Here is a 26,570-nt window from a genome sequence, read left to right as displayed (position 1 = left end):
AAATTCCTTCACAATTACAAATTAAGGAAGGGAGAGAAGAGAGTAAGAGAATGAGCAGGGAGAAGATGAAATGAAAAAGGCTTTAGGCTGTTGATCTGAGAAGTGATAGAGTCCATTTCTGTCATAGAATTTTTTTCCCCCCAAGTTGGTCATTTGTAGTATAGTGTAGTAGTTTGAAGCAATGTCATTTCTTAGATCATTGTGTATATTCATATTCATTTTCTATACATTCTTTTTCAATCTAATATTTGATTATTTCATTGTTTTCATTCCAGGACAGTAATAACTTGCTAAAGTAAAATCCAGGAAAAGGAGGTTCTTATGAAGAAAGGGGGAGGGTTAGGGAGAACAAAAGGATCATGAATTTCAGAACCTTTTGTGCTGATACAGATAAAGGCCAAAACAGCTTCTAAGATCATGGATATCATTTTTGTATTATCTGTGCCATGTCTCCTGCCAATTAGTGCAATCACCAAAAGTTGACAGTACATATTCATCTATAATAACAAGGAAAAAACTATCATTTGAGAACTCTAGATATTTAAACAATCTATGTTGAATCAGTAGAACTAAACAATGATTTCATTACTTTTTGTTTCACTATGCCTCAAGGAGGTAGGAAGAAAAGAAAAGATGGTGATTAATAAATTTATATATGTATTCCAAAGAATGAATCTGTAAGGACAATCATTATTAAGTTTAAATAAATTATAAATACATGATTGAATGGCTATTAGAGCTTATATGTATGGGGTAAAGATACTAATTATTAGTTCATTGAAGTCATCAAAACAGTTTTTTAATCTTCACAATTTTGGGGAGAGAAAGAAGAAATTATGAAAGTAATAAGATATTTCATTTTATAACTTATTGATTCTTCATTTATGGTTTGCAATACAAATCTCTGCTATATCAAAGGCAATTTCTTAAGGCTGTTTAAAAATTCTAAATGTTCTCGTTGTCTCTGAAAAGTCATTTCTGGGAATAGGTTTCTACAAAATGGTAGAAACAATTACAATAATACTTCTACTGTGGTCTCTCTGATACATAGTTGTCAGAGATTCAGACTGCACAAGCTTGAATGCTTTTTCTATAGGTGACAGAACTATGGGAGTTTATAATGTAAAAACATCCAGTCACCAGGACCACAACAGCAGCAATCTGGTTTTTTAAACTAACTCAGATTGAAGACATTTGCTTTTAAAGCTAAGAGCAAAAGTTATTCTAATTTAATTACAATGAATTTAAATCACTTAAGTAAATTTTGTGAACCACCCAAAGCAATTTAAATTCTTAAACCATTTTCTGTACATTCTTTTTCAATCTAATCATTTGATTATTTCATTGTTTTCATTCCAGGACAGTAATAACTTGCTAAAGTAAAATCCAGGAAAAGAAGGTTCCTATGAAGAAAGGAAAGGGGAGGGTTAGGGAAAATAAGAGGATCATGAATTTCAGAAGCTTTTGTACTGATACAGATATTAATGGCTTAAATCCCAACAGGAGGGCTGGTAACTGGCTTAAAAAATCTGAAGATTTGGGTTCAAGGCCGTTTTCTGAAAGATAATCTTTGATGCCCTAAAGTAACTCTCTAAGTCTATAAAAATTGCAGAATAGTTGCTGATTTGCATCAATAAAGAGTTTCTAGAATGGGAATCCTCATGAAATCAGAGGTCCAAACCAAAATAAATATTTCATTATTTGTTCTTCCCCAAAGCTGGACTTTTCCAGTATATATGTTTTGAATTTAAAAAATTATCTGCATTGTTTATTTTTGGGGAGAGGGAAAGGAGAAAGGGGGGAAACACACATACAACCATAAAATGGAAGGAACAAATCACATTTAAGTAACTATCTCAGAAAAACAGATCTTATTTTGGCCCAAAGACATAGCAGAAGTTTACTATTCCTTAATTTCTACTATTTCTTGACTTCTAACAAACATGTTATCCTTTAGTGAAAAATACTTGTGGAAAAAAAATTACAAAGCCCAAACTAACCTGAGAGCTCTGTACACAGGGATGGCTCACTATTAGGATGCTTCCTAACCAGCATGGAATCCGTGTCAGAAAGCCCAATTGCTACACTAAAAAAGTACAGTTTAAATGAAGTTAATTATCTGAATTTTCTACCTCTTCTATTAAGGCAGACAAACGAAACAAAAATGTCACTAGTGCATAACACATGCTGGATTGTTGAAATCATTTTAGTACATGCTATAACATTTCTAAAAATAGAGGGATTCAAGGAATAATTTTTTCCTTAATGCATAGCAACAGAAGAAAATGATGGTGACGGCATTAGATATTTTCAAGACCAATATTTTAGTCACATATGACTTCAAACAGTCATACCATAGATTTTTTTTTTATCAAAATAAATAAGTCACATTTACTAAATGTTTATGGGGTGTATAACATTATTAAATACTCAAAACACATCCTAAATGTCCCAGTTAAAAACACTGAAAATTTTTTTATAATTGCTCAGAGAAGATTTTTACTAAAACTCTCTATGAGCTGATGTCAGTTTTTTTAATGATAAAAGCATTTTGTAAACCTTAAAATATTATAGAATTCTGAGTTATTACTTATTTTATAAGAAATTATTATCCTTATGCTACATTTGAATTTGTGACATTTTAATTCATTAAATAATATTAAGTACTTACCATATTCAAGGGATTCTATCTTTTCTAGATAATTACTTAATGTTTTCAGCAAGGATATTTCACAGCTCTGAGTAAAAGTCAACTGTATTCTTACTTTCATGTCTTAAAACACAATATGCAATAACTTGCAGTAGTAAAAATAAGAAACAAATCTCTTTCCAGGAAGGCCTCACTGGACATAGGATAAACCATTTAAATCATGTTTCTGAATATAATTTCTTCTAGATCAATGCATTATAAAATTGTCAATTTTCTTAAAAAGAACAGACTTTTACAAAAGTTCTATGAAAGCTTTTCCATCCCTGGAATGTTCAGTTACATTCTGAAGTTTGTTTCCATAAAAAACTTACTTCCAAGCTTCCTCTTTTTATTGGATTCAGTACTAATAATTTTTTCAGAAGATTTTCACAGTCTGTAGACATATAGAATGGAATACGATACTTTCCTCGTAAGACTCGCTCCCGTAGTTCCTTGACAGAAAAAAAAGTTTTTATGTTTATGTACATGAAGATATATATATATTCTCTCTCTCTCCCTCTCCCTCTCTCTCTCTCTCTCTCTCTCTCTCTCTCTCTCTCAAACTGACTTTTGAAGCTATAAAGCTTTAGAGTAAAAACTCATCCTGAATTTAAACCATTACCTTGAGATTCTGACCATCAAATGGCAAAGATCCACTGACTAAGGTATACAAAATCACTCCAAGGCTCCACACATCAACTTCAGGACCATCATATTTTTTTCCTTGGAAAAGTTCAGGAGCTGCATAGGGAGGACTTCCACAAAATGTGTCTAATTTATTTCCAATTGTAAATTCATTACTAAAACCAAAGTCAGCAATTTTAATATTCATATCAGCATCTAGAAGAAGGTTTTCTGCCTAGAAGAAAAATGTTGAAAAAGAAAATGATTGGCAAAGGAAAGTTTACATAAAACACATTTTCCTTAATTAAAGCCATCTTTCAGATAAAAAAAGTTTCTTTTTATTGTTCTCATTTACTAGACATCATCTCTGTATCTTCAAAGTAGCCTCTTCTTCCTATAATTATCCAAATTAATACTAACAAATGCCATTCCAAAGGCTAGGAAATATATTTATCTTTCATTATACCTTTTCCAGATTAGTTTTAAGAAACCTGATTTTTTAAGTAAACTGAAATTTACAGTATATTCTTGTAATTGCAGTTTTCACTTAAACCTGCCCAAAACTCCTTCATCTTTATAATGATAATGATAAGAGCACCTAACATTTATATTATGATTTGCTGTCTATTACTTCACTTGATCTTCCCAACTTTGACAGTGTAAATACTATAGGGTTCATTCACATTTTATAGCTAAAGAAATTAAAGCTGAGAAAGGTTAAAAGAACTGTCCATGATCATACAATGAGTATCAGAGCTGGGATGAATGCCAGATCTACAAGACCTTATCAGGTATATGGATATAGACTGGACAATTCCTTCAGTCAATAGGTGAGGAAACAGAGGCAATAATAATAGCTAACATTTCATTGTGCTTTCTATGTGCCCTAGCAATGTGCTAAATGCTTTACAAATATTTTATTCTCACACCAACTGTGGGAAGTAAATGCTATTATCTCCATTTAACAGATAAAGGAATTGAGGGAAACAGTGATTGGGGTTTGTTCAGCATCACACAGTTAGTAATTATCTGAGGGTGGATTTCAACTCAGGCCTTGCACTCTATTTGCTATGCTACTGAGTTTTCCTCAAACAACTAAGCAGACAAACAAACTGAAGTAATGAAGTGAACAAGCAGAAAAATCTAAATATAAGTCAACCAATTTGGCTAATACACAATATTTAACAAAAATAAAAAATAAGAACTATACATTAGCTCTGGAAATAAACCTTTCTTTCCCATATTTATTAAAAAAAGATGGTAACTGATACATCAAGAATCACCTAACTAACTAATTATAAATATTACCTTGTTTACAAATTCTGCCAAAGGAAAATAAATTTGATTCAGATTCCAAAAATATTAAAAGAATTTTTAAAATGAGTAAGCTATTACATTTGTGGTGATGTGTGACATTTTAATATTTATAGGAAAATGTGCATTTTTGAGAAAATAAATTCAATTTACTCAAGTGGATTTATGATTTCATCAATATGGACATCCCTTCCAAAAGTGCCTACCACAGTACATTCATATCCATCCTATGTGATTCTTATTCATATCTTCTCTTAAGTTCATTCAGGAGGTCCATGCAATATGTTGGAGTCCTTCACTTTCTCCTATCCCTGTGAGGTTTCCAAAGTGGCACACAAGTTGTATATTAGTTAAAGTTCATTCTTGCCACATGGCCAATCTACCTTAAAAAAAAATCTCCTTGATGGAATTTTTTTTTCAGTAATTATTTATAATTCCATTTCCCCCCCTGAATTTCAGTTTTGCCATTATGTGATCTAATCATCTACATAGAAAAAAATCCAACTTCTGCTTGGTTACAAAATCATGAACCATTATCGTGTTCAAAGAATTACAAGTGAATATTACCCAGAAGCCAATAAAGAAACACATATTAGTTACTTGTTACTATAACAATTAAGGAACTACAACTGATAACTGGAGGAAAAAATATATCTAAAACATTTTTTGAAAATAATGACAATACACTGGTATCCTTTGGCTAAAATTTCCTTTCAAAACAATAGTATTCAGAATTAAAAATCCATTCCAAGTAGTTAATATAATCACTTAATACCAAGGAAAATAGATTTAACAGAAGTCAATTCATGTGATGTGGTATAAGGGAGAGAGTAGAGTGGCCAGACATAAGTTCTCATCCCAACTCTGCTCTTCATTACTAGCATATGACTTTGGACAAATCCTCTTACCCTTGTAGGTAATCAGTTTTTCACTCTTTAAAATGAAAGTTATCAGACCAGCTAATAATAGCTCATCTTTATTTCATACAGTTCACCAAGTATTTTCTTCATAACAACCATATGAAGCTGGTATTATAATGCATTAATTCCTCAACTTTACAGATGAGAAAAAAAGAGGTTCAGAGAAGCTATGGTCACATGTCTAGTATCATCACTGAGAGTCAAACTCAGGCTCATTAGACTTCAAGTCCAATACTCAATTCATTCTAGTGCTAGAATGATGATTCTACAATTCTAATCAGGTCAAACATTTGACAATTAAAAAGGAATCTTACTTTATGTAATTGTCTTTAATCACTTATCAGTAGGATCAGTAGTTGTGTTGCCTTGGATAAGGGAGAGGGGTATATTTTAGTCCAATGGGAAGAAATCTTTTTAATAGTTACACTTGCCAAAGACTGGAATGAGCTACCTCAGAAAGTTGTGGTTTTCCTAGAACCAGAATTTTCAAATGTAAGCTCTACCAATGGTCTCCAGTCAGGGTTCCAAACTCTTAAGTGAGCTATGACACAAACCACAAAGGACTACCCACAGCATCCCTCATTCAATACAGTCACCAAGTGTGGGGTGTCTGACATAACCACAGACACCCACTACTGCTCAACTTTCTCCTCCAGCTTAGTCCTACAATTGACCTTCTATGGCTATGGAAACTTTCAACATCTCTCTTTTTGCTCCATGTAGGGATTCCTGAGTGAAATTATAAATTCATCAGGACCCAAGCACCAGCTCCTATAAGTACTGCATAGGCAGAATTTCTTCCTGCTCCCACTGAGCCATCACCTCGTGTTTGTGGTAGGCAGTGTTGTGCTCCTGGCTTACCCATCCTCCCCTTTTTTTTTTCAGAGGCTTAAAGTGAACAGGATAAACAAGTATGGATGATTCAGTATCTTTGTGTTACAGATTTCATTAGATTATCTTTCACCCAAAACAGTCCCTCTTCCAAACTTTGTTATCTTTGTCAAGAATGCCATCACCCCTATAGTCACAAACCTTATAGGTTTGTAATATCAGTGTCAACTCTAATTCCTCATTCTCTGTATATTTAATTATTTGTTAGGTCTTGATGATTCTGCTTATATAATAGCTCTTGCATCCAATCTTACTCTCTACTCATACAACTACTAAAGTACTGTAATAGCCTCCTATTTCCTACCTGTCTCATCTTCAATCTCCCCTCCCACAATGACAAAATGATATTCTAAAAGCACAAGCCAGAACATGTTATTCCTCTACTCCATAAATTCTAGTGGCTCCTCATTAACTCATTAACTTAATTAACATTAACCACCTAGCTGCCCCGATACATATAATTATTAACAAAGAAATACATGTAAATAATTTATAAGTAAGAAAATATCTATTGTATGTGGTCAAAATTTACAATATAGGATACATGATCAAAAAAGATAATTTAATCAAAAAAGATCTAGGTGTTTTAGTTAATTGCAAGCTTGAGAAGAGAAGTCAAAAAAAGACTAAAAGTATTTTCAGATTGCAATAAGTACTGTGTCCTTTAGAAATAAAGAAGTGATCATTTGTTTTTATTTATCTTGGTTAGACCATACCTAGAATATTGTGTTCAGTTCTGGGCACTAGAATTTAAATAGGACACCAATGAGCTCTGGGCACTAGAATTTAAATAGGACACCAATGAGCTGGGAACTTGGGTAACCCAAGATGATGAAAGGTCTTGGGTGCACATCTTAATAAAGACTATTCTCAGCAGTAATAAGTTAATTGTCTGTGATGGACTATTACCTGAAGGATAAATTTAAACTTGTTCTATTTAGTCTTAGAAGAGAGAATTAAGAGTAATGGGGAGTAATTTCAACAAAAATTTGAGCTTCATGTAATAAAGAAACTCCCTAATGATTAGAGCTATCCAGATTTAGAAGAGGCTGCCCCCTAAAATGTAACCAAGGAAGTCATCAAGTAAAGTCTAGAAGATCCTTTGATATGTTATACAGGGGATTCTTTTTGCATATTTTATAGTTGTCAGTAATGTCTAATTCTTTGCGAGCCTATTTGGGATTGTCTTGGCAAAGATATTGTAATGGTTTGTCATTTCCTTCTCCAGATCATCTTATAATTGAGGAACTGAGGCAAACAGGGTAAAGGGTGAAGTGACTTGGCCAGTATCCCACAGCTAATAAATGTCTGAGGCCAGATTTGAACTCATGAAGATGAGTCCGTAAGGGTTAAAAAGCCTCTAGAAGAAAGGAATGCAGTTCAAGGCATGTGAGAGGACCTGAGGGATGAGAGGTTCTGAGGCACAGGTGAGTCCTACATGGAGGTGGGGCACAGCCCCAAGAGGCGGTGTCTGATTCCAGGTACCACACCTCCCTCCTTAGTGCTCTCAAAGCCTATCACACCTCCCTCTTTCTTCTGGGGCCAATCCCATTATGCCAGGTTCCTAGAGGACCCCTCCTTTCCCCCATATCATCAGGGGGTATAAATATGTGCTATCTAAGAATAAAATTCTCTTTTGCTTCACCCCTACCTTCTGGTGGTCTGTCTCTATGGGATCCGGGTTGGTGCCCAAAGATGGGTAAGTGTCGCCTAGCAATCCCTCGACAGTCCTCCTATATGCCTTGAACTGCATTCCTTGCTTCTAGAGGCTTTTTAATCCTTACAAGTTCTCCTGAACTCAGGCTCAGCACCCTATCCAGTGAGCTACCTAGGTGTTCCACTATGCATATGGATTGGACTAAATGGCCACTATTATGACCAATAATGATCTTCTAATTTGTCATTTTTAAACAAGGATGTTAAAGTACATGACATTTCTGAAGTCTTTTGCAGATTGAAATCTTATGCTCTCTAAGATCACTAAAGCAGATCAAATGCTTGCTGCTTAGGAATAGCCTATCACACATTTAACAAGACTATTAAGATTTGGAGTCAGAAGACCTTGGTTTCAGTCTTGGTTCTGTCAGGAACTAGTTGTGTAACACTTTATATGAGTCTCAGTTTATTTGTCTAATAAAATATAACTAAGATTACCCAAACACCACTAACCTAGAGAATTAATGTGAGTCAAATGTTTTATAAACTATAAGCTCTAGGTCAAGGATTCTGAACCTTTTTTGTGTCATGCACCTCTCTGACATTGTGGTGAAGCCTATGGTCCTATTCTCAGAAAAAATGTTTTTTAATGTATAAAGTAAAATATACAGGGTTACAAAAAATAAAATAATTATGCTGAAATTATTATCATTATTATTAATTATTAAAAATTGTTTTTAAAAGAAAGTTCAAGGACACCATGTTAGGAACTGTTGTTCTAGATAAATGTGTGTAAAAAGTCACTTTAAAACACTAAAAAAATTAACATGCATCTTAAATAGTTTTGAGTTCCAGATTTCTCCTCTCCTTCCTTCCCCACCACATAAGGCAAGCAACTTGATGTAGATTAAACAAGTTAAAATATTTCTTGGCTCAGTGGGAATATGGAATCTCTACTTTGGAAAACAGTAATAAGAGATTGTATTTGAAAATCCACCTGAAATTTTCTTCAGGGGTCTGAAGTAGCTCATTTTGATATTTGAGTTAAAGTGACAGCATAATTATTTATCCAAGAGTTCACAAAATATTTTAGAAGAAATATTTCTATTTTGTTGAGTTTCTACATCATTAGCCATAATGAATAATATTAATTTTTTTTTCTTCTGATATCAACCGTAGTTTGTAAAGTCAGAAAACCAATTACTCACCTTGAGATCACGGTGTACAATACACTTTTGATGACAATACTGTACTGCAGATACAATCTGGAAAACATTTTAATAAAAAAAAAAATTAAAGACTATTAATAGAGAATTTTTTTTTCTTGATTCTTCTCTCACATTTTAGACATATCTCAAATATCAACCATTCAAATTCCAAAGTTATATTTAATTTTTCCATTGTGGCTTTCCTTTAACAAATGAAAAATGCTTAATTTTTTAATGAGTAGAAATTTCTTCTTTAAAGAGAATGAGTTGACATTCAAAATTTTCCCTTTAAAATGTTAATAAATACTTATTAATTCCTTTAAGGAATTTAAGCACTCTTATGTAGGCTAGCTTATTCTTTTTTTTTTTTTTTTGTATTTTCAAAATGATCTTTTCTGTGCTTTTGTTCAGATGATCTATCTTTACAGATTCTACCAGTACAATAATCCTTAGTATATTTTCACTCATTTAAAAATAGTTAGCTCTCATTAAAAAAGCAAAGTTTTATTTCAAAATTACACAGAAAGAGATAATTTACTAAACATAAACTAGTCTCATTAAAATTATTTATCAGTAAGATATTTAGTCACTTAAGGCTCATTTGTTAATACATATTAAAAATTTGTAAAAGACAAACACTAATGCCTCTCTAGAAACTGATAACATAGTGAATCACCTAACTATAATAAAAAGAAGAAATGAAATTTAATCTGAAATCTACCATTAATTTACTTGGGCAAAATATTTAACTACTATATTTGTTCCGTACTTTAAAAAAATTAGTAATAATACCAACCTGTCAAGTAAAAAATATTAATAATACCATCTGTAACAGATTTTTAAATTTTATTTTAAACAACAGCTGTAAGACATTTTGCATCTATTTCGAGCAAATGTTAAATAGAAACTAATAATTATAAATAAGAATGTAGTATAACACATTCAACCATTTTAAAAATATAAAATATATTATTTTATATCTCAGATTCTTTCTATATATATATAGAAAGAATCTGAGTAGTAATTAAGCAGTGTGGAGTTAATGGAAAAAGCACTGGACTTGCAGGAGACTTGGGTTCAAATTATACTTCAGATATTTACTTAGCCGAGTAACTTTATTTAACTTAATCACTCAAGGTCTGTTTCCTCATGCATCAAATGAAGGAACTGATTCCTTCCAAAGTTAATATCAGGGGTATTGCTTTGTGCAATGCAATGGAATTAATATATACTGAGAGAATTTCATAGTAAAGACTATTACTATAAAAAAACTTCAAGATCACAGGTTTGGGGTCTTTTTTGGTTGTTGGTTGTTATATGATGTAAATTAAGCAAATTACATTATACAATTAGAAATGTGTGTTTACATTATGATGTAAGAAAAACATTTATTGGTATTAATGTTTCACACAATTTTTAAAATTGTAGTATGGAGTACAAAAGTTACAAAAGAGCATCTGATTTTTGAGTAAAATAAGTGTATTTTTAAAGTATACTTGTAAACAAAGACTATTGCTGAGTTGTAGACAATGGAGGCATGAATTGAAAATAAATTACTAGTTCATGCAAGCATGTCAAGCTTATATGGCAAATTTAAGGAAGAAGCCCTAAGATACGGAATTGAAAGATGGATAGGATGAAGAAATGCAGAAATAATTGCATTTATCAGTTTGTCATTTTCTTTCTTTCTTTTTTTTCCTGAGGCTGGGGTTAAGTAACTTGCCCAGGGTCACACAGCTAAGAAGTGTCAAGTGTCTGAGACCAGATTTGAACTCCGGTCCTTCTGAATTTAAGGCTGGTGCTCTAGCCACTGAACCACCTAGCTGCCCCTCAGTTTGTCATTTTCAACAATGGCTAGCAGTTGATTTTAAATATTAGTTTCCACCAGCTATGTGCTATAACATTTTTTTCAATGTACATATACAGATGACTTACTATAGTAATGATTCACTTTATTACAACATTGCCAATCAATCAATCAATCAATCAACAAGGAATTATTAAGAACTTATTCTTTGTAAAGAGAACTAAGTGCTGAGGATACAATGAAAAAGTAAAAATAGTACTTGCCCTCAAGAAGCTTACATTCCATTGGGGAAGACAATATGGATATAAATAGGTACATACAAGATACATGCAGAATTCACAGAAAGAACTATGGGGTGGGGGGAGAGAAAGAACTAAGATATTTGAGCATAAGGTAGCATAAGGTAGCATCTGAGCTGACAAAAAGCCCATTCTAACATTACTTTGTTAATTTGAAATTTTAACAAATAATATAATCATAATGATAATTAAATTTGATAATCCACCTCCAACAGAATAGAGTAATATTGGGTAACTGCTTTTGTAAATAAATAAGAGTCATGGACTTCACATGTGGCTCTCACATTTCCTGCATTAAAAATTATTGCCACCATTATTGGAGTCACAAACATTTTTGAGCTGGGTCATTGAGGGTACTGTTATGCCACTTGGAAAAATCAATATAAGGAATCCTTGACAGATGTCACTAGATGCCATGATATGCCTTATAAATTTGTCAAGGCAATCCTGATATAAGAGATTTCTAAAGGAAATTGTTCTACTGGCCTCTGAATACTTGTAACAACCTCTACTTATGTACTCATTTACTTTTACTAGGTAAAATTCTAGTTGTGTTATCATATTGCAGAACTTCAGGCAATAACTATGGAACTTAAGAGAGTAGGTTGTCTGCTATTATACATAATAGTTGTGAAAAAACAAGGCCTTTCCTGCTTTGTCCTACTATAGCCTCCGACATTGAAACATTGCAAAGGTCTACCCATTAGCATGACGATCAAATGAATTTCATGTAGAATTTTACATAATAAATATCTTAAAGGTCAAGTTACAGATGAGGAACCAGAATTACAGAGATAAAATGTTTTGATCAAGGACACAAAAGTAATAAACAGCACAGCCAGGATTTGACTTTTTGTCTATAGATCCAGTGTTAGTTTCATGAAATCATATCCCTATAAAGTGTTCTGAAGTGTGGAAGAGGAATCAAAATGATTAATCACCAAAAGGTCATATAAATCGGACTATTCAGAAACACTACAGAATGTGGCTATGGAGGAACATTGTCTTTCTAGTGTTTTTTTTTTTTTTTTTACAAGTACTTGGAAAGGGTTCATTTGAAAGAGAAAATGAACTACGTATGGAAAATATGGTTCAATTCATAAATGCATGATGAGGATCAACTTAAAATATATTTTTATAGGAGAGGATTTTATGATGTAAGATATATAAAATATAGGTAAAGTTTCATAAAATACCATTTAGAAGCAAGAAGGAAGTTTTGATAAAAAAATACAACTAAATAACTAAAAGACTGATTTTTTTTCTTAGTAGAAAGTTAATGTTTTTCAGAATTTTAAAAACTGTATTATAGTTTCTTTTACATGATATATTTTTACATAATGCCAAGGAATAATAACAAGTATTATTAAAAATTAGGAATAGAGGTTCAAGAAAATTTCATTACTTCCCCTCTCCATATTAGATTTAAATTAACATATCCACAATCTGATATATTGATTTCACTGCTTCAACTACTCACTCATAAATGTTGAACCAGTTGAATTCTAAACCCTCTACCAGTTTTCCTTTTTTGATTCTATGATCCTCTACAAAAAATTTAAATAACAAATCCATGAACAACAAATATTTCAGTGCCTACTTTATGAAGTACTCTATAGCTGACTTCAGGGTATGTCTTTGAGTTCAAGTCAGAAGACATCATGAGTTTGGCTCCTTTACTTATTACTTACTACCTGTGTTATCTTGGACAACTAAGATTCTTTGGGTCTTAATTTCTTCATCTGTAAAATGAATAGGTTGAACGATCTTACCCTTTCTTACAACTCCAGGTTCTGTGAAACAAGTCTATGTCTACTTTGGAAACAATTCAATTTAAAAAATCATTTGTGATTTTTTTCTGTCCTGATTTCCCTTTTACTATGCCATTACCTACATAAATGTAGATGTTGCACTTTTAATAAATGCTCTAGAGTATGACTGGTTACAAAAGCAGCTTACTTATAATATTAAAAAATAAAATTAAGAAAATAAATTATGTCAAGCTTTTAAAACACACCTAATCTGCTTAATTGTAAACAGGATTTTATTGTAGATTTTCTGGTAAGCCAAAAGGAATAAAAGGAATACACAAAATTTTATATTTCAACTAATGAGTAAAAGGAAATAAGATTTCATCTAAGCATAAATAGATTTAATGCCTCAGTTATCAATGTTATTTCTTTATGAACAATAGGAATCAATAAAAGTCAGATATTTAAATTTAAATACTTTCAGAAATTGCTCTGGGCACAAGGCAAGGTGCTTTTACTATTTCTTCTATTTTGGGGAAAGGAAATCTGGACTTATGATATTTCCCCAATGTGGAAAAATTCCAATGTTAAAATTTCTTCCACTGAAGTATATGGACAATATTTCTAAAACTTGCAATCTTAAGAGTGTCACCTGAAACATAGCTTACCTATGTCCACATAAGATATTGGCCTCCAGTATAGTGAAAGATAAAAAAAGTTACCAGAGAAAACTCAATATATTAAGCAAAGAAAAATTCTTAGGGCAAACATTTTCTGAAAGATTCTAAATATCCTACAATAAATTTTAGATAAGGAAAGCTTGCTATTTACTATAAAATGGAGGATTAATAATAAACTAAGTAATTAGGACAACTTATTTTTATGATGAGTTATAAAAAGAGACCTTAGAAAGTGAGGTACTGTTGATAGCTGGAAAAAAACAACAACAAAAAAAAAAAAAACAACTTCACAGAATCAGAGATTCTCATATTTACAACAATTCTCAGATTTGGGATGAATCTCAGAAGCCTTCTAGTTTGAATTTACTGAAAAATCAATATAAACTGGACTTATTTCACAAACTCTACATCTGATTTCTGCGAGAATCTGTGCCCTAGATTAAAGTTATGAAAAAATGAATAATTAAAGTTCTTTGCTTATAAGATCCTTTGCTCACCTAACAGCACTAAACAAAACATATCTCCCTTTTAAAACCAAAAACTTGAATATTAACCTCAATATCAACATCATCTTTGAATATTTAGGACAACAATATCTAAATTCTCTCTCTCTCTCTCTCTCTCTCTCTCTCTCTCTCTCTCTCTCTCTCTCTCTCTCTCTCTCTCTCTCTCTCTCTCTCTCTATGCATATGCATGCCAGAGTTCTGGAGAGTTAAGTTCTTTTTTTCTTAAGGATCCACAAGCATATTCTATTACTTTTAATTATGTTGTCTCCCCCAAATAGAATGTGAACACCCAAAGAACAGCAACTCTCAATTTTGTATTTGTATCCTCAAATACTTAGCAGTTCTTAGCACATACTCAAATGAATTTGTGATCTGACTGTTTTGGAAATTTTCTCCAATAATATGCTTGCAACTCATTCATGCCTGATCTAATTGAAATATTCTATCATGTCAGAGAATTTACATAATGTGCTGGAGACCTTCTCATTTTCTCTAATATTCTGAGGGTACAAATGGAACACTATCTCTATTTCTCATACTTTACATGGCATCTGTCAATTCATATGACCAAATTATAATTATTTGCCTTATGACATTATTTACCCTTACTCTTCACAGTTTCTCAGAGGTTATAGGTTGCAATTTGCCTGCTCAATTATACCACATATCTCTCCATTACTCGAATTTCAAAAATAGTAGTATTACAAGTGTCACTGTCAGCCAACATTAAAAAAAAGTTAGTATGAAAAGGTAGGCCTTTGATTTTATGAAATGTTCGGGGATAGTAAAAGAGCTTTGGGAAGTGCTGAAGGCTATCCAGATGCCCTTCCTCCTGTTCAACTTTGGACACTGAGCCAGTGTTGTACAAGCTTCATGGGATGTCCTTCCAAATGTATACTGAAATCTAGATAACAGACATTCTTTATCCATTTGGTATTTGTGGATGCACGGGATAGGCTAAACTGTTAAGTGATTGCAGACTGCATCTAGGAGGTTCTTCAGAGTTCTGGGACTTGAAGCAATCAGAACAATTTCATCTGTGAACTAGAGTATCTGGAGAACCTCTGACCCTGGACTCTTTGTTCTTCTGCATCCTAGTGGAGAATACTTTCAGGGAATAATTATCCCTATTTTATGTCTCACCTGATGTTTATTATTAGAATATCACAGAACAGTTATTTGTGCTGTGATATCTTCCAAGAAATCTTCTTGGAAAAATGTCTAAAGAATTTTTTCTTGTTCACAGTCAAGTGTTTTTTCATAATCAACAAAGCAAAATATAGATATAGAATATCTATTATATATATATATATTACATATATCTTTCAGCTAATTGTGAAATGATACATTGTAGCCAATCAAAAACTATCATTTACAAAAAGTTGCTAGTTTCCCATTCAGGCCTACCTTAATTGTGTGTGTGTGTGTGTGTGTTTCTCTCATAAAGATTTTTATGTGAACAGGAAAGTAGGAAGGTAGGCCAGGAGTTACTGATGTTCTCTGTCATCTTTTTGGATTATTAACATCCCATTCTGTCATATTCCCTTCTTTTAGCTATCTTGTAAACTGATCTTTCAATAAAATTACAAGCATATTGTCTCTAGCATATATCTCATTTATATCCTTGTTCCAAACCTGCTACTTTTCTTGCTTTTATTATCTTTAGTGCCATTTCTAAACTCTTCTACAAGCATATTTAGGGCTCTGATGTTTAGATTTAAGTGTGGTACAGTCACCATCTTGGATAAAGAAAAGTTTTTTGCAAATTGTTTCCTTCTTTTTCTTCTGTTTCTAATCATGCTTCCATTTTATTCTTGAATAAAAATAATAGGGATGTCTTTGCTTAGCTGACTTTCTTTAAATTAATGTCCTCGACTGCTTCTCCTTACTTAATGAGATGTTACTGATTATAATTTTTCATAACATTTCTTGATAAACTTTTTACAAATGAATTTGTATTTTCACTCAATCTTGCCTTTGGCAACCACATTGTTCTTTCAAATATTAAGTCAAAAGTTTGTAACAGCACTTTCTGGGCTCTTTGGTTTCCTTTATATGTAATATCTACTATATCAGTTAAAATTCCAGATAAAATTATAGTGAATATTATGTCATTTCTGTTCATTCAAGAGACTTAGATTATATTTAAATTTCAAAGTTATCACTATCCAGAGACTCATGATATATATGTGGCATCTGCAAGAAATGTTATTTTTATTCCAAGATACACAAAGTATTAATGTGGTGAGTCAGTTATAAAAATCTGGCTGCTTGATTATTCATTTATAAGGGCCTAAAAATAACCCCTTATATCTGTTTAAATTTTATATTCAGGATTTTTTTTCTTTCAGGGATTATTTCCTTAAGAAAAAAATACAATAACAACAATAACAAAACATACTACAGTATAAAAAACCCCTGAATTTTACTTTTTTACTTTTAAAAATACCACTTTTGAATTCTGGTTTCCAACGTTGTGACATTGTCCATTATCTGTGTCACTGAAAATAGCAGGAAAATACTTTCCATACCTGTCTAAATTTTGCACGGGCCTCTTTCTCCTTCATTCTTCCATGGGCAACTAAGTAATCAAACACTTCACCTGAGTCATAAAGGTAAAGCAGACAGTGAAATAAGCATTATTTTTCAATTTTAAGGATATATGTAATTTCAGGTTGTTTTTAAAGTGGTCATATGGCCAACAATTATTATCTATTATTAATAACTGATAATTAATAAACTATTAGACTTGGGTGAAAAAGCTTGCTTGCACGTTTAAATATGATCATAACCAGATGTCAAGGCATATACATAATGCACAACCAGAAAACCTTGCTTTCTGGTGTTATTTTCTTAGAAATACAGATCAAGTCAATTTTCTATTATTAGGTCATCAAAATAAAAATCACAAATATAACCCAAATTCTTGGGCTACTTGAAGATCCAAGATTTACAACACTTCAATAACAACAAAGAAAACAACAAAAGTCACCTGGTCATGACCCTCTCCTATCTATTTTCATCTTCAATCTTTAACTAAAACCCCACCTTCTGCATAAAGTCCCCCTTATGATTCCAGCCCAACCCAGTCTCTCACCCTCTGTCAACACCTATAGGACCTACTGTCTGTACCACTGTCTCCTCCACTGTTCAGCAAACTCCTCAAAGCTTCAGATAGCATCATGCTTCTGTACCTGGTACATGGAGGCAGCCGGTGGTGCAGTGGAGAGAATGCTGTAGTTGGAGTGAACAAGACTGAGTTCAAATCCAGCTTCAAAGAGAATGATTTACTATCTGTGGGAACCTGGGCAAGTCACTTAACCCACTCTGTGCCTCAGTTTCCTCATCTGTAAAGGTGGGGATAATAATAGCACCTATCTCTCAGGGTTGTAAGGAAAAATGAGTTCATATCTGTAAAGCGTTTTGCAAACTTTAAAATGCTAGATAAACGCTAGCTATTATTTTTTTCCCCATTTGTTGAGGGTCAAGCACAGCAACAAACAAAGCACTCAATAAATATTTGCTGAATTAAATCTGAAAGCAACAGGAGCATCTAATTCTTCTAGCCTATTCTATTTAATCCTTTCATAAAATGTTTTTCCACCTTAGTTCCAGTATTTATGGTAGTCATCAACATGGTAAGAAAGTTAATTACCAAGTGAAGGCCTAATTATAGAAATTAGTATTAACACACTAATATTTATTACAATAAACTATTTTATATAGGCTAAAAAGGTAATAGATATTGTATATCCCCATAAATGTTATTATATGTTACATAGGAACATAATTTAAAAAAATCAAACAAAGAATGAATAGTTCCTTATTCCTACTCTAAAGTGATGTAACAGTGGCTTCTGAGAAAATTTAAGGAAGAAAGTATATTTTTAAAAAATATTGAACATAAAACAACTGTAGCAAGTCAAAGTCTTAGGTGAGATAAAGCGTACTACATAACAATATCTAGAGCTGGATGAGATGATAATTTGCTATATATTTATTCAATAAATAAAACAAATACAAAATAAATACAGGATAATTTTGTGAAGGAGGACCTGACAGACTGGAAATTACAAGTGGTCATAGGCCCACTTGAGGCCAAAGCTTTGAACTACATGCTTGGAACATACTAGGATGATAAAAATAAAAGAAAGAATAGGCAATGCCATTTGGCTCTTTTTTCTTCAAATATAAAGGACAATTTTGATCTATTCTTGGTTTTATGGACCGAAGCTAGGAAAATCTCTGAAGAGCTGGTTTATTATATATAGGGTTAAGGGTAATTCTCAGTCTGAAGGAACCTCAAAGACACAGATAGTAATAGGGCCAATTCCGAGAAGTTCAATGAGTTTAAAAGGTCAGTTTGGCTCAGATCCTTCCAAATAGTTCTATATCCTAATCTCTGCAGGATCTTTTAGACTAACTGATAATGATGCAAAGACTGTCTCATTGGATGCCTTGTTTTCCCAAAGTCACTTAAGTGCCACAGCCCCAATGCTGAGCCAGAATCATACTGGTTTATACTCAGTAAAGATAAATTTGCCTTATTCCTTGTTTCCCGTATTCTATTTCTGTTTTTTTTTTCCCAAATGAAAACTAAATGTTTACAAAACTTTTAAAGGAAAAAAATGTTGTGCTATATTTTTCAGAATTAATTCAATATCATTTGAAGATGATGGCTTCCAAATCATTGTCACAGCTTTAAGTAAATTGGCAAAGCAGCTCAAGTTAAATGAAACCAAACCGTAGGAGTGGGACTATTCATAGAAACAAAATGGATCAGAGTTGCAAACAGTATTCACTTCCGAGGTTCTTAAAATTGTCTCTGACCCTATAGTTCCTAAGACCTAAAACATGAATGAACTAAAGCAATATTTATCGTATGCTTTATATTACTCATGTTACCATGCCCTTCCATTAAGAAAGATAGAAAGTTGATATATTTTGTTGAAAGTTAAAATGTTTTAGTTTCATATTCAAAATATCTTTGCAAATGTGAAATATAAAATTTTTACTTTGTCAAGGACATTTTGACCTGCTAAATAGGCTCACCTTTCTCCCCTCTACCTCCGCTTAATAAAGAAAAAATCCTTAAGTATATAAATTACACTTGGGCTTCTCTCACAGATAAATCTGTCACAGAAGCTATTCAGAAAGCAGAAAGAACTAGCTGAATAAATTATGGAGACTTTAAGCTTTTTGTTAATGTTGAAATATATTAACATGTTTTAGAACCTGAGTTCTATGAAAACTTGTGAAACTATGTTAATAAATATCAATCTCCCAAAATTGTCAAGTAAGTTTAAGGCCAAACAATGGCCAGAATAAAATAAACTTCTATCTAAAAGCACAGTTAAACATAGCAAACTACATTAACATAATACAAATTATTTTCTCTATAAGAATATCTGATATTAGGTATTAGATAGTTCAGCAACTAGAGGCTTTGGATTTAAATAACTGTTGATTCAAGTATAATTTTCCTCACCTATAAAACATAGTACTTAGACTCAATGACCTCTGAAGTCTCTTGTGGCACTGATGCTTTATAAATCCCATGTAAAATTACTCCTGAACCAGAAACACAGAATCTTAAATTTTGAAGGGACATCAAAAGTCATTTTAGTCCATTCAGTCCCTGAAGAGAAAGCAACTAGGGATCAGCTAAGAGATACCACATATTCAGTTTTATTTGTGATTAGTTAAAAATTCTGAGTAAAATTCTGGGCAGTTTCAAATTTATGAGACTGCTTAAAACTTTGCACATGTATGTCTTTTATAACTCAGAACACAAACATTGTTATAAGTGGTTATTATAAGCCTATTTAATGTACACTATGCTGAAAATTTAGTGCAATGTATAAACAGCATTAGAAAGTTATCCACAACCACTTTGAATACGTTTTTGTAGGAAAATTTAGACTTTGAATTTATAAGTGAAAAATTTCTCAAACCCTTGACATAAGAGCAAAGGCCTAGATTTATGGCTATTATTCTTGGCTCTGAAGCCAGAGTCTAAAATTTGGGAAAAGTGAGAAGTCCAATCCACTGATTGATTTGTTGTTTCTTGTCTTATTAACTCTTTCCTACTTCTACATCCCTAAATCAAAAAACTCTCAAAGCACTGAGATCAAAGGATCTTTAGTCTTATTTACATTGAGAATAGAAGGGTATTAAAATATTTTCTGCAAAATAAATTAACACATCAAAAAATTTGATGTTATATGCAATGTTCCTTACCTATGCATCCCAGGGGGAAGAACACAGGGAGGTAATATAAAAACAAAAGTTAGTAATAAATATTTAAAATAATCTTATACCTGACTAATTTCTTCCTTCTCTTTTTACTACTATCCTAAGCTAACGAGAAGTAGATAGTACTACTGGGATCTTCATCACAGAAGTTTAAAGCAAAGGGAAGATACCTGGGAGGGCATGTAAGGTATCATGCTAGGTGCTGCAGCTTAGACCAAAAACTAAGCCACCTCTATGTTACCAGCAGGGAATGGTGATAAGCCTGGACAACTAAGAATTCAAAATGGGGCTGTCAGCACAGAAAGAGATGCAGGCCAAACAGTCTATGGGATAATACACCTCTTTTTTGAGGAGTTCCTGCCAAATCTGACTATACTTACCTTCTAGAACTATATATCACACTGAGAAAGGGAGACACCAGACAGAGATAAGTGAAGAAAAGAGTTTTTGGAGAAGGAACTCTTAACAACTTGAAAAGCAAGTAGAAAATTGGGAAAGGCATCCAAGAGATGAACATTTTTATCCCACAGGCAACTGAGATCCCCTGTGCTCTATGGATAACTGTTTTGGCCATTGTATGGAGGACATGTTGAAGAAAGAAGATCAGAGAAGCAGGGAGAACAAGAAGGCTTTTGCAATTGTCCAGGTAAAAAAGGCAGGAGGGCCCAAGTTAAGGCCTCAAAAATGAGATAGGGGATGAATACAAGTTGGAATTACCAAGACTTTTATTTTATTGGATAAGGGAGGTGAGGAAGAGGAAAAAGTATTGAGAATGAGTACTTGACTGTGAACCTCGTTGACAAGTAGGATCATAGTGTGCTTGACAGAAATAACATTAAGAAGAAAGTCAGGTTTAAGAAAACATATATTAAGTTCTACTTGGGATCCAGTTAAACCTAAGGAACATCAAGGTGGATATGACCAGAAGGAAATTATTGATATGGAACCACAAGATAGGAGAGAGATGAAGACTAGGTACACAGATTTGGGAGTCATTAACATAAAGATGATCATTCAAACTAATGGGAGTTGAAGAGATCATCAAGAGAAAAACCAATGAAAAGAGAAAAGGAAAAGGGCCCAGGTTAAAGCCCAAAGTTAGGACTTTCCTCACAGGGAAGGACATGGATCTTGGTTCAACAGAAATTAAGAAGCAATAGTCAGACAGGTAGGAGAACCATGGAAGAACAGTGCAACAAAAACAGAAGAATATCTACAAATCAGTTGATGGACATTTATTAAGCATTTACTATGCACCACGTTACTAGAAAAGGAAATGGCAAGCTACTCTTGTATTTTGCCAAGAAAACCCCATGGACAGTATTGGTATGATATAATCCACAGTGTCACCAAGAGTCAGACACAACTAAACAATTGAATGACAATGCAACAATGCTGCAGGCCCTATGCTAAGCTGTGGGAACAGGGAATACAGACCCTGTTCTCAAGGAGCTCACAATCTAATGGGAGATGGGGGAAACAACATGTAAACAACTATGTATAGCATAAATTGGAAATAATAAATAGTAAGAAAGCTTCCTTCTGTTGAAGGAAGGGTGGGGAGGCAAGGAAAGGCTTTCTGTACAAGGTGGGATTTTAGCTGGGACTTAATGGAAAGCCAGCAAAACCAGAAAGCAGAGATGAGAAAAGCATTCTAAACATGGGGGACAGACAGTGAAAGTGCCAGGAGTCAGAAGACATGGTGCTTGGTGGAAGGCCCAAGAAGGAGACCAGTGTCAATGGTTCATAAAATACATGATCAAGAGATGGAGTGTAGGGAGAGTTATAGGTAGAAGACTGGAGGCACCAGAGAGTGACTACAGTTTATTAAAGTAGGGAGATGACATGGTTAACCTATGTTCTATTAAGATCACTTTGATTGGAAGACGGACAGACTTGTGGAAGGTTATTATAATTAGTAGGAGAACAAGAGGGCCTATCAGTGAAGATAAGGGGATGTGGACTAGAAGGTTAGGAAGGCAAAATTGAAAAGTCATGGCAAAAGATTTGATATAGGGGATGAGAGAGTATGAAGAGTTGAGGATGACACCTCGTTTGCAAGCTTAGATGACTAGAAAGGGGTAGTGGTATTTCAATAGTAATAGAGAAGTTAGGTAAAGAGGGTGTGGTTTCAGGGAAAAAGGGGAAATTATGAATTCAGTTTTATATTTGTTGGGTTCAAGATGTTCATGGGAAATCTAATTCAAGATATCTAAGATGTTGTTGAAAATGTGAGACAATGTCAGCATAGAGGTTAGTATTAGATAAGCAGATAAGTAAAGAATGACAAGTATAGAGATGACAACTGAATCCTTGGAGGCTCACGACACCATAAACTGAAATTGTATAGAGGGGGGGAAAAAAAAAAGCTCAGGATAGAGTCCTGGAAGGCCCACTTAGATAAGATACACCTCAAAAGACTGAAGGAACAGTCATATAGGCAGGAGAAGAACCAGGAGAGAACAGAGTCCAGAAAACCTAGAGAATAGAGGAGCAAAGGAAAAAGAATGATCAACAGTGCAGATATCTACAGAGAGGTCAGGGATGAGGACTAAGAAAAGGCCATCAGATTGAGTAAATAAGAGAACTGTAGGAAGGTTGTAGACAGCAATTTTATTTGAAAGATAAGGTCAGAAGCCAGATTATAGAGAATTAAAAATAATAAAAAAGGAACTAGAAGTACCTAGAGTTTGGTTACAAAAGGGAGGAGAAATGTGAAATGATAGCTAATGGGCAGGAAAGGATCATGTAAAGGCTTGAGTATGGGGGAGACAGACATATTGTAGGCAGGACAGAAGTCGCCTGAAAGGAAGCTACAGAAGAGAATTATGAGAAAGGGGATGACAGAAGGGCAGCAGAGGGTCTGTACATGTTTCCTGCAAAAAATGTTATAACCTGACTCAGAGAAAAGGCATAATACTACTATTGCTATTGCTATCTCTGACCTTGCTCTGGAATAACCACAGGCTAAAAATGCCAGGGAAAAGCAAAGAAAAATCCTAAATTGCTACAGATGGAAGAAGTAAGGAGTTGTATAAGCTGTGCTACTTGGCTGGAACAGCTTTTCCAAGGTGATAAAGCGGTGTGAATATACATAAATCATTCATATGTTGAATACTCTTAGGTTAGGGAACCCTATAAGCTCTCCTACATTTTTGATCCATTTGCTTTTTTCTCTCTTTTTATTTACAACTATAACTACTCTAATTCCACTGATGTTAGTTTCTTATGGTAAAACTCTACAGTCACTCTCCTAACTTGGAAAACAAACCAACCCCCTGCTATTACTTTATTCTGAAATTCAGTTTCCCACAAAGACAAAAATGGTCTACTGACTGAATAGTGACACTGAACAAGCAATATTTAAAATGTGTCTCTAAAATCTTTTTCCAAAGTCCTCATTAAATTGCAATTTTTAAAAAAAATAATAACTTCAAGTCCTGTTGGGAATTCCTATTTCTGAAAAAAGGTAATTTACATGTCAATGATTTTATGCTAACATACCTATGATTTTTAACACATAGGGACATTTGAACTAAAAAAGGAAAGTAGATGAGAAAAAGTAAAAAGAATGCTATTTATGGCATGTTAAATAACTGCATGTCTTTGCAAATAATAGCTCAGATCACTGTCATCAGTAGAAATTGCTTTCAAAATTAGTACTGTTTGAAAACAAACTATCTTAAATTCAACATTCTTATTCTTGAAATTACACATATATATCTTTTCATTGATACTTGAATTACAAATATTTTCAAATTCATTGCTATCTTATTTAAAAACATATTTGATTCAAACTTAACATTTTATGGATTATTCCAAAAATTTATGTAAATTAAAATTCTGCAAATCAAGAATTGGTTTAGCATATGTTTTAAAAATTATTTTATTTTCAATTTATGGAATAAAGCACTTCTGTAACGCAGTATAATTTTTAAAAGATACTTGCATATAAAATTGCAAATCTATTTACTATAAACCACTTCGTATTCCTTTTAAATATATAACAAAATTATCATTTAAATTCCTTCTTTTTCCCTTCCCTAGATAGCATATGCTTATCTATAGTTAAATTTATTAATCATAGTTTAGGTGAGCAGTTTTTGTCCTTTATGGCTCAGAGCTTCATATTGTGAAAAACAGCTTTAGAAACTCAGAGTAAGTGGGCTATGAGTTTCTAAAATAAAGCAGTTTTAAATACTGCTATAGAATATGGATTTACTGGCTCTAAGAGAAACCAAAGCCTGAAAACTAAATCTAAGGAACCTATAATGCCTCAGTTAGAAATAAGTAAACACTATATTTTTATGGTGTTGTTTTTAAAAAGTATAAAAAAGATTCAGTAACAACATTTTAAAAATATATATAATATAATCCTTAGATGATGTTCCACACCTTAAAATAATATTTTTTTTCAAATTTCAGTTATTTTTATCCCCTTAAGTAGACATACTTACCCCCACTGGCATATTCCATTACTAAATACAGTGTCTTCTCTGTTTCAATAACTTCAAATAATTTTACTGAAAAAAGGAAATTAGAAATATAATTTCATAATTATTAGGAAACAGTTTTAATTATAGTAATCATTTAAAATCAAGAAAATAAAATAAAAAGTCACAGAAGTCTGAAAATCAGCTATCATATGCTACATTACACAAAATGTTTTATGTTCTTTTCTGATTGGGGGGGGGCGGGGAAGAACTAGAATTCCTGCCACCCAGGATATCATTCAAAAAATTGTTTATACAAAATATATTACTGATAAAGATTGTACATCTTGGATCAAAACTAGATATATTAACCTTTCTTTAATATAAGTTAACCTACCCAAGTAAAAAATAAACAAAATAAACATTTTTTTCATGTGTATGAAGCACATGATAAAGCACTAGATGCTACACTTATAAATGGAACTGGGTTTTTTTAGCCTCATAATTCAACATTTAAAAGATTTTTTTGGTTAAAATTTGTTTCTCCTTTTTGACTCTGAAGTCTCATTTGCATTTTACAGTCTTTAAAATGCTAAAAATAATACTCAAGAGATGTTAGCTATAGTTCACTGTCATAATTTCATTACTATTCTTAATTTTAAAAAGTTATGTTCATACAAAATCATTTAAGTGTTTAAAAAGTGACAGTTTAGGTCAAAATTTTTAGCTAAGGTCACAAGTAATTAGTACAATAATTAAATGTAAGCAGCCTTCAAATAAACTAATAATCATGAGTTCAGAATTAAATGTACAGAAAGGAAAGAGAATTGCAGATCTCTAAAAGTTAAAACCAAAATGTTAGTGAAATAGAAATTAAATTGCAGGATCACAAATTAATGAAAATACATCATAAAATTAGATCTGATGCCATTATACAAGCATTAAATGGGAATACTTAAGGATGGCACTGATGGTAGCCACAAAAATGAGAAGGAATGATGAGAAGAGAATACAAGTTATAGGAAGAACAGAGAGGGAAAGAGAAAACAACACAATGTAATGGAAAAAACATTGAATTTGTACTCAAATAATTTGGGTTTAAGGCTTGGCTCTTCATTGGGAACAATAAGAATTTGAGGAAAGAAGAGAAAGGAGAGAAGCAAGAAAACTAGCCCGCTATATGTTGTAGCTTCAATAATAAGCTGGCTTTTCTGTCTTCACTACAATCCTCAGCCTAAGCAGTATATTCCAGCTCACAGTAACCTTGACTTCGACATTCTGAAATAATTAATGTTTAGCATAGTGCTTGGCACATAGTAGGTGTTGAATAAATATTGACTGATTATGAAGCAGGGTTGGGTTGATTTTTCTAGAGTATTTTTTACTCCAAGGAAAAGTATCCTTTGGCATTAAATCACTACTAACCCTCAGCGAGTTAGTTAAGAGTAGGGTGTGGGAGCTCAAGTGGACAACATGTTTTATGCCTACAGACCTTTCTAACAATACACAACCTTCTACCAACACCAGAGTGGAGAAG

The 26,570-nt window shown here is 32.8% G+C and overlaps 1 protein-coding gene across 17 annotated transcripts in view; it reads right to left on the bottom strand.

Moving 5' to 3' along the window:
- The window catches only part of MARK1 (microtubule affinity regulating kinase 1), a 147,417-nt gene that overhangs the window by 38,404 nt on the left and 82,443 nt on the right, over positions 1–26,570 (bottom strand). For 8 of the 17 annotated variants that reach the window (XM_074309214.1, XM_074309204.1, XM_074309201.1 and 5 more), the window contains exons 5-10: positions 25,058–25,123; positions 17,469–17,579; positions 16,877–16,947; positions 9,303–9,359; positions 3,312–3,548; positions 3,022–3,141 (exon numbers count right to left, since the gene is read on the bottom strand). In XM_074309214.1, coding sequence (XP_074165315.1) covers positions 3,022–3,141; positions 3,312–3,548; positions 9,303–9,359; positions 16,877–16,947; positions 17,469–17,579; positions 25,058–25,123 — 662 coding nt within the window. The remainder of the gene's footprint in view (positions 1–3,021; positions 3,142–3,311; positions 3,549–9,302; positions 9,360–16,876; positions 16,948–17,468; positions 17,580–25,057; positions 25,124–26,570) is intronic. The other 9 variants (XM_074309206.1, XM_074309209.1, XM_074309210.1 and 6 more) reach the window with 4 other exon arrangements.

The sequence above is a fragment of the Sminthopsis crassicaudata genome, chromosome 4, assembly GCF_048593235.1.
Source record: "Sminthopsis crassicaudata isolate SCR6 chromosome 4, ASM4859323v1, whole genome shotgun sequence".
NCBI classification, from domain to species: domain Eukaryota; kingdom Metazoa; phylum Chordata; class Mammalia; order Dasyuromorphia; family Dasyuridae; genus Sminthopsis; species Sminthopsis crassicaudata.
This window is presented reverse-complemented; position numbering and strand designations above follow the sequence as displayed.